The sequence below is a fragment of the Esox lucius genome, chromosome 2 (genome assembly GCF_011004845.1).
Source record: "Esox lucius isolate fEsoLuc1 chromosome 2, fEsoLuc1.pri, whole genome shotgun sequence".
Lineage (NCBI taxonomy): Eukaryota > Metazoa > Chordata > Actinopteri > Esociformes > Esocidae > Esox > Esox lucius.
This window is the reverse complement of record NC_047570.1, coordinates 34,200,292-34,214,144: the sequence shown is the minus strand read 5'-3', so window position 1 is coordinate 34,214,144 and position 13,853 is coordinate 34,200,292. Positions and strand designations below refer to the sequence as shown.

Sequence of the window (13,853 nt, the reverse complement as noted above, 5' to 3'; positions counted from 1 at the left end):
TCTTGCTAAGCACTTTAGATTTTCCTGGCAGCCAAGGGGGTGTCACAAATGCTTAACTTTTTTTTTTTACAGGTAAGTATATATTTTAATAAGTTAGTTAATAACAAAGCCTTAGCTATTCATTGTATGAGTTTCATTCATAAGGCATGGCCTACAACATGTAGCCTGTTTGAAATGATAAGGGCTTATAAGGTCTCCTTTTAACCTTGCTTCATTCAAATTGTACATGGTTGTTATGTGTTTAAACATTTTGAAAACCGAATGTACATAGTCCAAAAATCACGAGTTTTATTTAAAATCTGACTTAAACAAAAAAGGAATAGTGGGAATATGGACTGTCCGGTTCTTTTCTGTGAGGACTGGGAAAGTCATAAAGCGGCGTCATTCTGGGAGAGATGAGCAGTACTTGTCAATCAATCAATCGTATTTATAAAGCCCTTTTTACAACAGCAGTTGTCACAAAGTGCTTTTACAGAAACAACCGGCCTTAAACCCCAAGGAGCAAACAACAGTGGTGTTGAATTTCAGTGGCTAGGATTGATTGATTGATCTGTCCGACAGCTCAACTCCGCTCAGATACTCTGGTCTGAATAAGTCTGTTTGTATATGAACGCGTGCTTGTTTAGAACGACTGTGTGGAACGTGGGAGCGTCAGTCCTCTCAGCTGTCCCACTCGGCAGAGGGCGTGCTGTCCTCTCCTCTCTCGTCATCTTCATCCGAGTCGGATGAGACCTTCTTCATCCTCTGCATGGCCGCCTTTATACTCTTCTGCAGATCTGTGTCTTGGCTGTTCTGGGGGAGGGGCCTGGCAGGAACCACCTGAAGGGGGAGTCACAGAAAATCAAAATCAAATCGGAACCGACCTGCCCGGGTGAAATGAAATACGGACATCAACGAGGGTCGTCCAGATAGCAAATGTCATCGGTTCCGAGGGGTTCCCAACGCCGTCGCGTGGCGGAGTGTGGTGGATACAGAACCGCCCACTCGACAAACATTCCCAAAATGACTAATCCTTCAGGATCATTAAGAAAGTTACACTTGAATAAGGGTTGTTGATGTTGAAACCATCCTACCATGCCCATGAAACAAAACAACTCACTGGGAACATTAACGATATTCCGGCATGAGGCCGGAGCACTCCAATGGTCTGACCAGCTCCAGCACACTGTTGACAAAAACATTTGCCAAAAGAGACAATAAAGGCCTGTCACTGACCTTGCGTAGTTTGACCCCCAGTCGGATCGCTGACATTATGTTATTCCTGAGGTCGCCACCAGAGGGCGCCAGGCCAGGACCTGGAGGGGCGGGTGGCTGGACGCGACGCAGCTGGATCTGACCACGCTGCAGTGAAGCCAGCACCTCATCCATGGATCCTGGGGCGTGGGGGGGGGTGGGTGAAAAGGAGAGACAACAGGAGCATGGAGATCGGGGAGTAGAGAGAGTGGTAGGGCAGGAGAAAGATAAGGATATGATGAAGGAAAAGGGCAGAAGCTCTCAGGGAAAACCGTCTACACGGTTCTGTAGAGTATAGACCTCTTGAAAATAATGTTTGTTTTAACGGTCAAAATGTTTCACTGTAGTAGGAGGACAAAACACCCTACTAAAAGGGAGAGCTCCTTCCTCAGAAACAAACTTTCACTGAAGGAGGAACACGACGCTCACCTATGTTCTGTTTCAGCGTGTGTCTGTCAGGGAAGGAAGCTGCCTCTTTCTCGGTCAGAGGCATGGGGGAGTCAGCCAGCTCTGTCTCATGGTGGGAGGGGGTGAGAGCAGGAAGAGGGGGAGGGGGAGGGGGGGGAGGAAGGGGTGGGGGAGGCGGTGGTGGGGGAGGTGAAGACATCTGTGGGGATGCAGCCACAGACAGACTTGGTGGAGGAAGAGAAGGAGCAAAGATTTGGACAGGGATGTCTTTAGGTTTGGGTTTTGACTGCTTCCTGGTGGTCTTCCTGGGGGCGGAACCATTAGGTGATGGGGAGGGGTCAGTGCAGATGATTGACAGAGGCTGGTCAGAACACGCCGGCTCCCTGGTGGACATCTTGGAACGAGGAGTTTTCAGAAAATAACTCCCCTGTCGCTTCTACAGAAAACAGAAGGCGAGTAGAAGAGGAACCCGGTTTAGTTTTGGTCTGACTGATTTCTTGCTTGGTTTTATTGATAATTTTATTGGCTGATTGATTACCTCTCTGAAGGAGCGCAGTCGGCTCAGAGTTCTCTGTCTCTCCTGGTCAACCCAGTCCCTCCTCCTCTGCTCATCCTCTCTCCTCTTCTCTCTCTTCTGTAGCGGCACAGACAGAAGAAACCTAATGAGATTTCCAACCTGAACGTTATATGTAAGCATATTGTATATGCCAGATGGAAAGAGGAGACAGAGAGAGACAGACAGGATGTAGTGGTACGGCTTATGTCTAACAGAGGGAGACATACAGGAAGTAGAGGTAGAGGATGGTGTTTAACAGCGGGAGACAGACAGGAAGTAGAGGTAGAGGATGGAGTTTAACAGCGGGAGACAGACAGGAAGTAGAGGCGTGGATATTGTCTAAGAGCTGGAGACAGACAGGAAGTAGAGGCATGGATATTGTCTAAGAGCGGGAGACAGACAGGAAGTAGAGGTAGAGGATGGTGTTTAACAGCGGGAGACAGACAGGAAGTAGAGGTAGAGGATGGTGTTTAACAGCAGGAGACAGACAGGAAGTAGAGGGGTGGATATTGTCTAAGAGAAGGAGACAGACAGGAAGTAGAGGCATGGATATTGTCTAAGAGCGGGAGACAGACAGGAAGTAGAGGCATGGATATTGTCTAAGAGCGGGAGACAGACAGGAAGTAGAGGCATGGATATTGTCTAAGAGCGGGAGACAGACAGGAAGTAGAGGTAGAGGATGGTGTTTAACAGCGGGAGACAGACAGGAAGTAGAGGTAGAGGATGGTGTTTAACAGCGGGAGACAGACAGGAAGTAGAGGTGTGGATATTGTCTAAGAGTGGGAGACAGACAGGAAGTAGAGGCGTGGATATTGTCTAAGAGCGGGAGACATACAGGAAGTAGAGGTAGAGGATGGTGTTTAACAGCAGGAGACAGACAGGAAGTAGAGGCGTGGATATTGTCTAAGAGCGGGAGACAGACAGGAAGTAGAGGCATGGATATTGTCTAAGAGCGGGAGACAGACAGGAAGTAGAGGTGTGGATATTGTCTAAGAGCGGGAGACAGACAGGAAGTAGAGGTGTGGAAATTGTTTAAGAGCGGGAGACAGACAGGAAGTAAAGGTGTGGATATTGTCTAAGAGTGGGAGACAGACAGGAAGTAGAGGTGTGGATATTGTCTAACAGTGTGGGTGTCTCTGTGTGTGGGTTTGCACTTGTTACTATGGTAACTCACCAGGACAATTCCATGATACTGGGTGAAGTGATAATTTAGGGGTGTGTGTCACTGTGTGTGTGTGGGCACGTGTCAGCATGTGCCGGCAGTGCGTATGACTGTGTGTCATGGCAACCCACCAGGGCCACTCCATGGTGCTGGGTAAACTGGGCGGAGTTCTGCTGGGCCACACGGCGCTTCTGATCATTAACCTCAACGCACTGATCCTGGGAGACCGACAGAGAGTCAGCATTATCTGTACGTGTCCACAGGCTTGTCGCACGCACACACATGCTTACGCACGCGTACGCACGGACACGCAGTGACAATTTGTTTTGTAGTTTTAGCTCTGCACTCCAGCACATTGGACTTAAAATAAAAACATTGACTTAGAGGTTAAAGTGCTGAATGTCAGCTTTAACTTGAGGGTATTTACATCTATAACCATGAACTGTGCAAGAATTACAGGCCTTTATTTATAAAAGCCCACCCCATCCATTTAAGGGGACCAAAAGTAATTGAACAAATTAACATAATCTTGAATAAGCTTGTCAAATTCAGTACTTGGCTGCAAATCCATTGCATTTGATTGTTGCCTGAAGTTGACTACCCACAGACATCACCAGACGCTGGGTATTTTCCGTGGTGATGCTCTGCCAGGCCTGTACTGCTGCCATCTTCAGTTCCTCTTCGTTTTCTAGGCATTTTTGCCTTCAGTCTTGTCTTCAGCTCGTATAACTCATGTTCAATTGGATTTAGGTGGGTGACTGACTTGGCCAGTCAAGAACATTCCACTCTTTGGACCTGAAAAACTCCTTGGTTGCTTAGAAGCATGTTTGGGCTCATTGTCTGGTTGCACAGTCTGGAGGTGTTTGGATGTACCTGAGCGGACAAGATGTTTCTGTAGACTTCAGATTCCTGTTACACATCATCAAGTAAGCCAGTCCTAGTGGCAGCCATACAGGTCTGAAACATACACCCGTTCATGAGATCTGCAGGCTCTTTGCGTTATTTTTCAGGCCTTTCTGTTTTTGAGGCTAGGTAGTGTTTTGGCATCCGGCAGGGCAGCCTCTGTAGTTTGGCTGGTATCTTTGGATGTAATTGGCCAACCGGTCCACTCCTACCACCTGGGGTGTGTTACTGATGTGTCAGACCGTTCTTTTATTGGTATTTTCTTCATCATGGTGAGAATTCTTTGGTCATTCAGTGTAAAACTCTTCCTTGGTCTACAAAGTAATTCAGCATTGCTGACCTAGCCAGTGCTTTCATTCTTCTTCATCTAAGGTATCCAACAGTGGATTTTTACCAGCCTGATGTTTTGGCTGTCTCTGATAGATTTATTCTAATTAATCTGCATCATGATGGCCAGCTTGACTTGTATTGACATTTCTTTGGTCCTCGTGTTGTAAGACACCAGCAACCGACTCCAAATGCAAATGCCGAGCCTAGACTAAAGACACTGACAGCTCTCTCGTGTGTGCACTTCTGATACACAGAAAAAACATGACAAATAAATGACTGCTGTGAGGCCAACTGCCCAAATTCTGTTGGTACCCCTAATTGGGAGGGAGGCTGTATACAAAACATTTTGTTATCTCAAAATAGTTAATCCACTATGGATGAAAATACCCTAAAATTGAAGCTGACGGTCTGTACTTTAACACCACCATCATAATCCACAGGGTTGGAGTACTGTGCCAAAACAACATAACCTGTGTCCCTTTCCAAGCACTTACACACATGAACAGTGTACGTACACACACACACAGACACACCTTCTTGTTGCGGAGGTATGCACGACGGGCACAGATGTTCCCTCTCTTAGCCTCCAGCTGTTGTAGGCGTCGCTCCAGGTGATTGACAGGCGAGTGGGCGGGGCCTATCGTCGCAGCTGTTTGTAATAAACTCTGGAGGTCCTCTGGGTCTTCGCACACATCATAGTACACCACCTCCTCTTTATGCTCTGAAACACACACACACACACACACACACACAAAATCACACACAACCACACACATCACTGTACAGCAATTTATGAGACACACACATCGCAAAACATCATAATCTCCTTCAGCTGTGAAACACAGGCATCCACACAAACACATCACAAGACATCCTAATCTTCTTTTAACTCTGAAACGCACACTGGCACGTTCTCTCAGGCGCTCTCTCATTGATGTCACAGAGTGTGAACTCTTCTAGAAGTCTCCACAGACAACGACTGATATTCAGAAACAAATACGTCGCCTCAGTCCCTCCCACCACTTCTCCCACTCACTGCTCTCTGTTGTTTTGAAACCGGTGTTATTCACCTCCCTCTCTCTACCTCTCCACCTCCCTCTCTCTACCTCTCCACCTCCCTCTCTCTACCTCTCCACCTCCCTCCATCTACCTCTCCACCTCCCTCCATCTACCTCTCCACCTCCCTCCATCTACCTCTCCACCTCCCTCCATCTACCTCTCCACCTCCCTCTCTCTACCTCCCCACCTCCCTCTCTCTACCTCCCCACCTCCCTCCATCTACCTCCCCACCTCCCTCTCTCTACCTCTCCACCTCCCTCTCTCTACCTCTCCACCTCCCTCTCTCTACCTCTCCACCTCCCTCTCTCTACCTCCCTCTATCTACCTCCCTACCTCCCTCTCCACCACTCTCTCTTTCTGTTGATTATCCCCCTCCCTCTCTCTTACTACCAGTCCCTCCCTCCCTCCCTCAGTCTCTCCCTCCGTCCCACCGTCCCTCCCTCAGTCTCTCCCTCCCTCCGTCCCTCCCTCCCTCAGTCTCCTCTCTCTCTCAAGGAGGCATAGCCTAGTGTTTGGGGCTTGCGGTCTTCCTCTTTCATGTTTTAAATATACATCTAAAGTCGAGCCCTGCCGAGGATAACACACACACACCGACGCATGCACAAAGGCTCACGCACGCACAGGCGCACGCACACGCATGCACACACAGGCACACACACACACACAGAAACAAACAATCTATTTCCCAAGGGAGGTCAGAGCATTTCCCTGCATAAAATATTTCTCCAAAACATGCTTTTGTGGCATTATTTTAAATAGCACAGTAGCATAGCTGTGCACTTAGAGAACTTTGCACCAGCGCACACAACAGTTTTCCACATCTATTGGACAGGCTCTGGCATCTTCAGTTATTTTAGTTTTGACTTGGGCATCTTGCGTTCCAATACAACATATGTACATATATACATATATTACTCTCTCTGTGCTTGAAGAGTTTGTGTCCATGTATTTGTTTGTGCCTGTGTATGTGTGTGTCTGTGTATTTATGCGTGTGTATGTGTGTGTGCGTGTATTTATGTATGTATGTGTGTGTGTGTGTGTGTGTGTGTGTATTTATGCGTGTGTGTCTGTGTACGTGTTTGTCCGTGTATGTGTGTGTCTGTGTATTTATGTGTGTATCTGTGTATTTGTGTGTATGTGTGTGTGTCTTTATGTGTGCGTGTGTGTGTATTTATGCATGTGTGTCTGTGTGTGTCTGTCCATGTATTTATGCGTGTCAGTATGCTACCTTTGATCTGGCGTCGCAGTGTGTCGATCTGAGCGACCAATAGGAGCTCTTCATTCTTGAGGATCTCAAACTTGACATCGTAGAGTTCCAGCTGGGCCTCGTAGTACTGAAGCTCTAAGACATCCACCGTCTCACTGCCACTCTGGTCCTGTCCAGACAAACATCCCATCTGGAAGAGAATACATGGAGGTGGGGTTACAACACGACATAACATAGTACATAGTGGCACTTCTCAATAACTCACTCTCTCATTTTAACCCCAAACGGACTCAGGACTGCCCAAGGGAACAGCCAGTGGGTATCCAACCCGGGAGACCGCTTTTTTCACTATGCTCCTTCAACCAGGGGACCACACTTAGGTCACCCCAAAAGCCAGAGGCAATCCTGGGTAAGAAGCATAGAAAGCAGGCTTGATATTGACTCTGCTAATGCTAACGACACTGTATCCAGTTTCAGAATGGATTAAGTATTAGGTGGAACCAAGGGACCTAATTAAGTGGAACCGAGAGACCTAATTAAGTGGAACCGATCGACCTAATGACCACACAAAGACCAGGTGCACGTAGCTGAAACGACAAGAATGTGGATTCACATCCCACTGCAAAAATGTATTTTACCTGTGTTTTATATGGAGGAAGACCTCCCACTTTACCTGTGTTTTATATAGAGGAAGACCTCGCACTTTACCTGTGTTTTATATGGGGGAAGACCTCACACTTTACCTGTGTTTTATATAGAGGAAGACCTCACACTTTACCTGTGTTTTATATAGAGGAAGACCTCACACTTTACCTGTGTTTTATATAGAGGAAGACCTCACACTTTACCTGTGTTTTATAAAGAGGAAGACCTCACACTTTACCTGTGTTTTATATAGAGGAAGACCTCACACTTTACCTGTGATTTATATAGAGGAAGACCTCACACTTTACCTGTGTTTTATATGGAGGAAGACCTCACACTTTACCTGTGTTTTATATAGAGGAATATCTATAAGCTAAAGCTAGGCAGCCTGGTGTTGGCAGTTGACACACGATAACAGACAAGTGAGGGTAATTTCTATCTGCCCGTCTGCGTGGGGGGGGTGTGTTTTCACATTCGGGGTTATATATAGATGAACGGGGGAGGGATGGAGTCATATCCCAGTTACCAAGGGGTTCTGACCAGCTGGGAATACCAAGCACACACAACCCACACACACACACCGACACAACCACACACCGGCACAACCACACACTCACCGGCGCGCGCACACTCAGCGGCACGCGCACACACCGACACCCACACACCGGCACAACCACACACCGGCACAACCACACACTCACCGGCGCGCGCACGCGCACACACTCAGCGACGCGCACACTCAGCGACGCGCGCACACTCAGCGACGCGCGCACACTCAGCGACGCGCGCACACTCAGCGACGCGCGCACACTCAGCGACGCGCGCACACTCAGCGACGCGCGCACACTCAGCGACGCGCGCACACTCAGCGACGCGCGCACACTCAGCGACGCGCGCACACTCAGCGACGCGCGCACACTCAGCGGCGCGCGCACACTCAGCGGCGCGCGCACACTCAGCGGCGCGCGCACACTCAGCGGCGCGCGCACACTCAGCGGCGCGCGCACACTCAGCGGCGCGCGCACACTCAGCGGCGCGCGCACACACTGACACACACACACTGACACTTCTGATCAGTTAGCTACACCAGGTACTACACCTCGAGCAACTGACTAACAGATGGATGTGTGTGTGTGTGTGTGTGTGTTGAGGTGGCTGGGAAAAGTAAAATGTTGAATTAGCTAGCTGCTATACTAATATGCACACACACTTTGTTTTAATCCACAAAAATAATACAGATTTGTATTGTCCAGAATGAGCTCCCCCTGGCTTCTCTACACCTCCCCCTGGCCTCTCTACACCTCCCCCTGGCTTCTCTACACCTCCCCCTGGCCTCTCTACACCTCCCCCTGGCCTCTCTACACCTCCCCCTGGCTTCTCTAAACCTCCCCCTGGCCTCTCTAAACCTCCCCCTGGCCTCTCTAAACCTCCCCCTGGCCTCTCTAAACCTCCCCCTGGCCTCTCTACACCTCCCCCTGGCCTCTCTACACCTCCCCCTGGCCTCTCTACACCTCCCCCTGGCCTCTCTACACCTCCCCCTGGCCTCTCTACACCTCCCCCTGGCCTCTCTACACCTCCCCCTGGCTTCTCTACACCTCCACCTTGCCTTTCTACACCTCCACCTGGCCTCTCTTCACCTCCACCTGGCCTCTCCTAACCTCCCCCTGATCTCTCCACACCTCCCCCTGATCTCTCCACACCTCCACTCGGGCTCTCCACACCTCCGCCCGGGCTCTCCTCACCTCCCCCTAGCATCTCCACAACATCTGTTGTATTTGACACTACACCGATCAGTGTATAATCAGGCTCCCCTGAGGGCAACATGACCTCACACACACAGTACCTTCTCTTTGACGTTTTGCTTCTTGCGGTAAAGACACATCTCGCTGGACCTCATGTGCTGTAGGGTCTCTTTAGCCAGCAGGAACCGCAGCTTCTCCAGCCGGGGAGCTGCCAAGGCCCACGACGCCTGGCCGAAACGTCGCTTATCCTCCTCCATCGCACGCAGCATACCTGAAGACACATGAAGACGACACTTAAGGCGGGAGACAGAATGGGAGGGGAAGGGGGAGAGCGGCAATACCACTCAGGGGACAAAGTGAGGAGCGCCAACATCCCAAACATCTCGTTATGCAAACTAAAACAAAGCGAAATTAAAAGCTAGAAACCGTGGGCACGACCCGCCTGTCGAAAAACCCAAAGCACATTAACCCCGTCCACGCACAAATAGTGACGGCCCACTTTGAGGTGGGAGTATAAATGAAGCTCCGTCCTCCTCCATCACACGCTAGCAAACCTCAAGACACACAACACCAACACGCACGTTCCATCGTCCTAAACCATAGCCTTAAGCTTAACCCCAAACCTACAGGACCAGTTAGGACACACGTAGCCATTCACTTGTACTGTAAATGTCCAAGGAATACACCCAAAGGTTTAGATTCTCCTTGTTTAACCGTTTGTGAAAACCCTGTACACACACACAAACACACACATGAACATAATCAGACAAGGTTTTGGTGTCTCTGTACCTCTCAGGGCCTTTGATGTTTCTATGAAGTAGCTGACGGTGATGTCCTGTATGGAGGAGACGGCGTCCTCTCCTCTCCTCCTCCACTCCTCGGCCTCCCTCTCCAACTCAGCAATCCTCTTAGGTCCCAGCTCCTCCTCATCCAGAGACTTCTGCACAGGGGCCGACAGAGAACACGATGAGGGCATTACGTTCCACACGGGAATGGCTCAACGTCAGAGCTTGGTGTGATAAAAAGGATTGAAGTGCCAGGCTAAGAAGGTGTAGTAGATAAAAGGTGGAGCATCAGGGCTGTAGCCTACAGTGATCATTGAGTATGAAGCTTTTTAACCGTTTGCTATGACCACTCCTGCATAAAAACACCTTTAATCTTATTTTATACAAATATTTCAGTGACTGTAGGTTTTTCCTTTCAGTCCCTACATCAGATTGTAAAACATTCCAGCAAAGTGCCATTAGGGTTCAGAAAGGTATGGTTAGGTTTAGGGTTAGGACTAGCAAAAGCAGGATTTTTTTCAAGGGCAGTCACCTCTGGTGTCCCCATTTAGACAGTTAAGTATAAACGTGTGCGTCTTTTTGTGTGTTTGTGTGTGTGCATGTTTGTGTCTGTTTGCATGCTCCCGTGTGTGTGTGTGTGTGTGTGTGTGTGTGTGTGTCTACCAGTATTTCCATCTTGTACAGGCCAGCCAGTTCTCTCATGTCCCTGAAGGGCTGTAACAGGTACTGGTAGAAGGCGGTTGCTGTAGCGACGAGGTCCTGATAGGCCAGGTCCTCCTCTTCATAGACCTGCAGCAGTAGAACCAGCCTGTCAGCTCCGGCATGGCTCTGAAGGACCTGTCGATCAAAATGCAGACATGTCAATCAATACCCACGGGAAGAAATACTGCTACAGTACAAATATCACAACAGTTACGGCAACACCATTGGTATTTACACCAGCGTTTTCCCTGATTATAGTGTAGTGTTTGCTATAGTAGTATTCTACACTATCGGCTACTACACCTTGTAATAGTAAGCACACGATTGAGAATCCAATAGTTTTGTATAATAAGATTATATTTTGTATGTGGGATAAATACATCAGAGATCTGCAGCAGAAGAATAAGAGAGTCTGTCCCTCCTAAATGCAGGAAATCCTCCAATCAATACGCCAATCATTTAGGCCACTGGGCTAATCTGTCCAATGATATACACACGTCTGACTGGGGAAAAACCAATGAGAAGTCAACGGAGACCAACGAATGGAGATGCAAGGCCCAACCCCAAGATCTAGCATCGGACACGGAATGTCCTTTCCTAAGGCTAGGTTAATGACTTGGTCCATTGGGTCAGTGAACGGACACTGGCCCACAGCACACTCCAGGACCACCCAGACGCATAAACTGTAAGTCACTTTGGATAAAAGAGTCGGCCAAACGATATGGCCTATATTATTGCAATTATTATAATTTCACTGACACACACAAATAGGTCACTGTGTGTGTGTGTGTGTGTGTGTGAGAGTAATGGCAAAACCCCCGTGAAGCTTAACTTAGAATGACTCACTAGGATTGCAGTAGCCCCCCTCTCTCTCTGTGTCTGTCTCTCTGTGTCTGTCTCTCTGTGTCTGTCTCTCTATTCTCACCATCAACACTTCTCTCATCTCTTTCCATTTCCATCTCCTGGTTTCTCTTACTCTCCCCGTGTCGGAGTCATCTCCCTAGCAGACCCGAGCAGAAGAGAAGTGGGTATTGGGAGCCCACACACTTCTCCCACACTGCCCTTATCATTCCCTCTCCCTCCCTCTCCCTCCAAACTAATCCATTCTCTGTCAAAGCACACCCACAGGATTACAGCACCACAGGCAGGAGAATATGGACAATAATGAGATGCACTGGAACATCCTGGTAGGATTAAACAATCTTCTACATGTATGTGATATAAAGTGACACTTGCATTAGTGCTACAGGCAGAGAATTGGGAAAGTCGTTTTTTCTTTCTGCTTAGATTAGATTTTTTATTAATTGATTTTTATTTCTGTGACAGACAACAATGGTGCCCAGTTAGTGTGACATAAGACAAGACAAAAGAAAAAATATAAAATCATAATTATATTTTAATTGACACATGAAATACACAAGTAGCAACCACAACAATCATAGACACCATACTGTATTCGGACTCGTGTGTAGTTCAGGCTACGTGGGTTTATGTACAGACAATAGGTCTGCATAGCTAAATGAATCAATGGCTGACTTCTCTCATTAATGTCAACGAAGAAGCAAAGCCCCCACCGGTTTGAAACACCTTGCAGAGTACCTGAAATGAGACTGGGCCAGAGAGCAGCCAACCAGGCTTGGTAACGTTCCGCAAAGTCTTTGTTGCCTGGGCTCCTGGGATTTTAATGTCACAGGTTGGCTTCAAGGTTAAGAGGCTGTCTAATATAGTGGTTTTCAGCCGGTCGTCTGCAAACCCCTGCTCATCTGCGCTGATCCCCAGGGTTACTGCAAGTGTACTCTGGAATGTTTTTCTATTTTTGCAGTATATTACAATTATAGGTACAGTGTGTCAATGCTCATTGTTTTTGTAATAATAACACTAATGTATCTATTACTTTCACTAAAGTAAAGGGACAATGTAAATTGATCTGTAAGGTATTTCCTATTCTAAAAAGCCTTGGCCCTGAGAATGGTACTGTGTCCCTCAAGAACATTTTACTTTTAATATGGAAGTCCCTGGAATAGAAATGTTGGGATACGCTGGCTATTGCAATGTAATGAGCAAATGTCTAGGGTTTACACACAATCACTTACAATACTATTGAATGAACGCAACACAGTAGAAAATAAAGTATTATATTTCTATTATATTTTTTGTGGTCCTATATGGACCCAAAAGATGTGTAGGCTTTTGTTCTATCCTTTCGAGAAACAAAATGGGCTAACCTACTCATGATTCAACTCCATCGGGGCTTAGGCCTAGTGATTGGTTAGCTCTGTGCAAGGACATAACTCTCCGCGAGGTCGCCGGGTCGGTCATTTAAAGAAACGTGACTTCAGTTATAACAACTACATTGACTTACCTTACGAATGTGTTCCCTGGCCCTCGTGACTTCATCCTGCATTGTTTTTCTCTTGAACTCCTGCATGTTCTCAAAGTACTCCTCCACATCTCGCTCGTCCTGTGGGAACAGCGAGTCCAGCACTATCTTCCTGCCACAGATGTCTATCGCAGTGCTGAAGTACTTCTCCAGCTGACGGCAAGGTGTATCCAAATCTCTCTCCGGATCATCTTGGTTGGACGTTCGGTTGCCGATTAGAAATATCATGTCCCAAATGTTTCCCACTTCAAACTCTGAAAGGTCGGGGAAATAAGGCGCAAGGACTTCCCCGACACTGGTAAACTGACGGTGAACATTTTTCAAGTCGTTAACGGAGAAAAGACCGGCCCAGCTCGTTTCGGTGTCGGCGACAGATAGCTGGTCTTTGCGCTTCTGTCGCTGAAGAGTTCTGTTGTGACAGGTGACAGCGAACTTGGACTCGATCACATTCCACTGCACGATAAACCCGAGCTTGAACGTTTCGTTTTCTTCGAATATGTTACTCTTGATAGCGACCCAGCCATCTAAGCTGTCCAAACGCTCACAGTCTAGGCTATTCATTTTGTAGGAAACATGTAAAACTTATTTTCCGCTGTCTTGTTTACACCGTCCGCCATTTGTAACGATGACGTAGTATTTCCTTTTAACTCAACCTTGACCTTTCGATCACATGTTCGAGGGAAATTCCATAATGCCTTTGATTCGGTCAAAGTCTTTTATAACAACATACGGGAACTGCAA

The 13,853-nt window shown here is 47.8% G+C and overlaps 1 protein-coding gene across 1 annotated transcript; it reads right to left on the bottom strand.

Moving 5' to 3' along the window:
* Positions 1-2: 2 nt before the first annotated feature.
* LOC105026515 (WASP homolog associated with actin, golgi membranes and microtubules) lies at positions 3-13,766 on the bottom strand. Its single transcript, XM_013137122.4, has 11 exons — positions 13,095-13,766; positions 10,694-10,867; positions 10,035-10,185; positions 9,347-9,516; positions 6,880-7,048; positions 5,126-5,313; positions 3,491-3,577; positions 2,180-2,275; positions 1,663-2,077; positions 1,216-1,373; positions 3-819 (listed from the first exon to the last, which is right to left on the bottom strand). Exons 1-11 carry the CDS (start codon positions 13,671-13,673, stop codon positions 661-663), a joined length of 2,346 nt encoding a protein of 781 aa, XP_012992576.3. The 5' UTR covers positions 13,674-13,766; the 3' UTR covers positions 3-660.
* Between the last annotated feature and the right edge of the window lie 87 nt (positions 13,767-13,853).

Coding starts and splice junctions, on each gene's coding strand:
- LOC105026515 (XM_013137122.4), bottom strand. CDS start 13,673: ATGAATAGCCTAGACTGTGAGCGTTTGGACAGCTTAGATGGCTGGGTC. Junction 7,049..9,346: donor AGCAAAACGTCAAAGAGAAG/GTACTGTGTGTG, acceptor ATTCTCTTCCAG/ATGGGATGTTTGTCTGGACA. Junction 2,078..2,179: donor GACTGCGCTCCTTCAGAGAG/GTAATCAATCAG, acceptor TGTTTTCTGTAG/AAGCGACAGGGGAGTTATTT.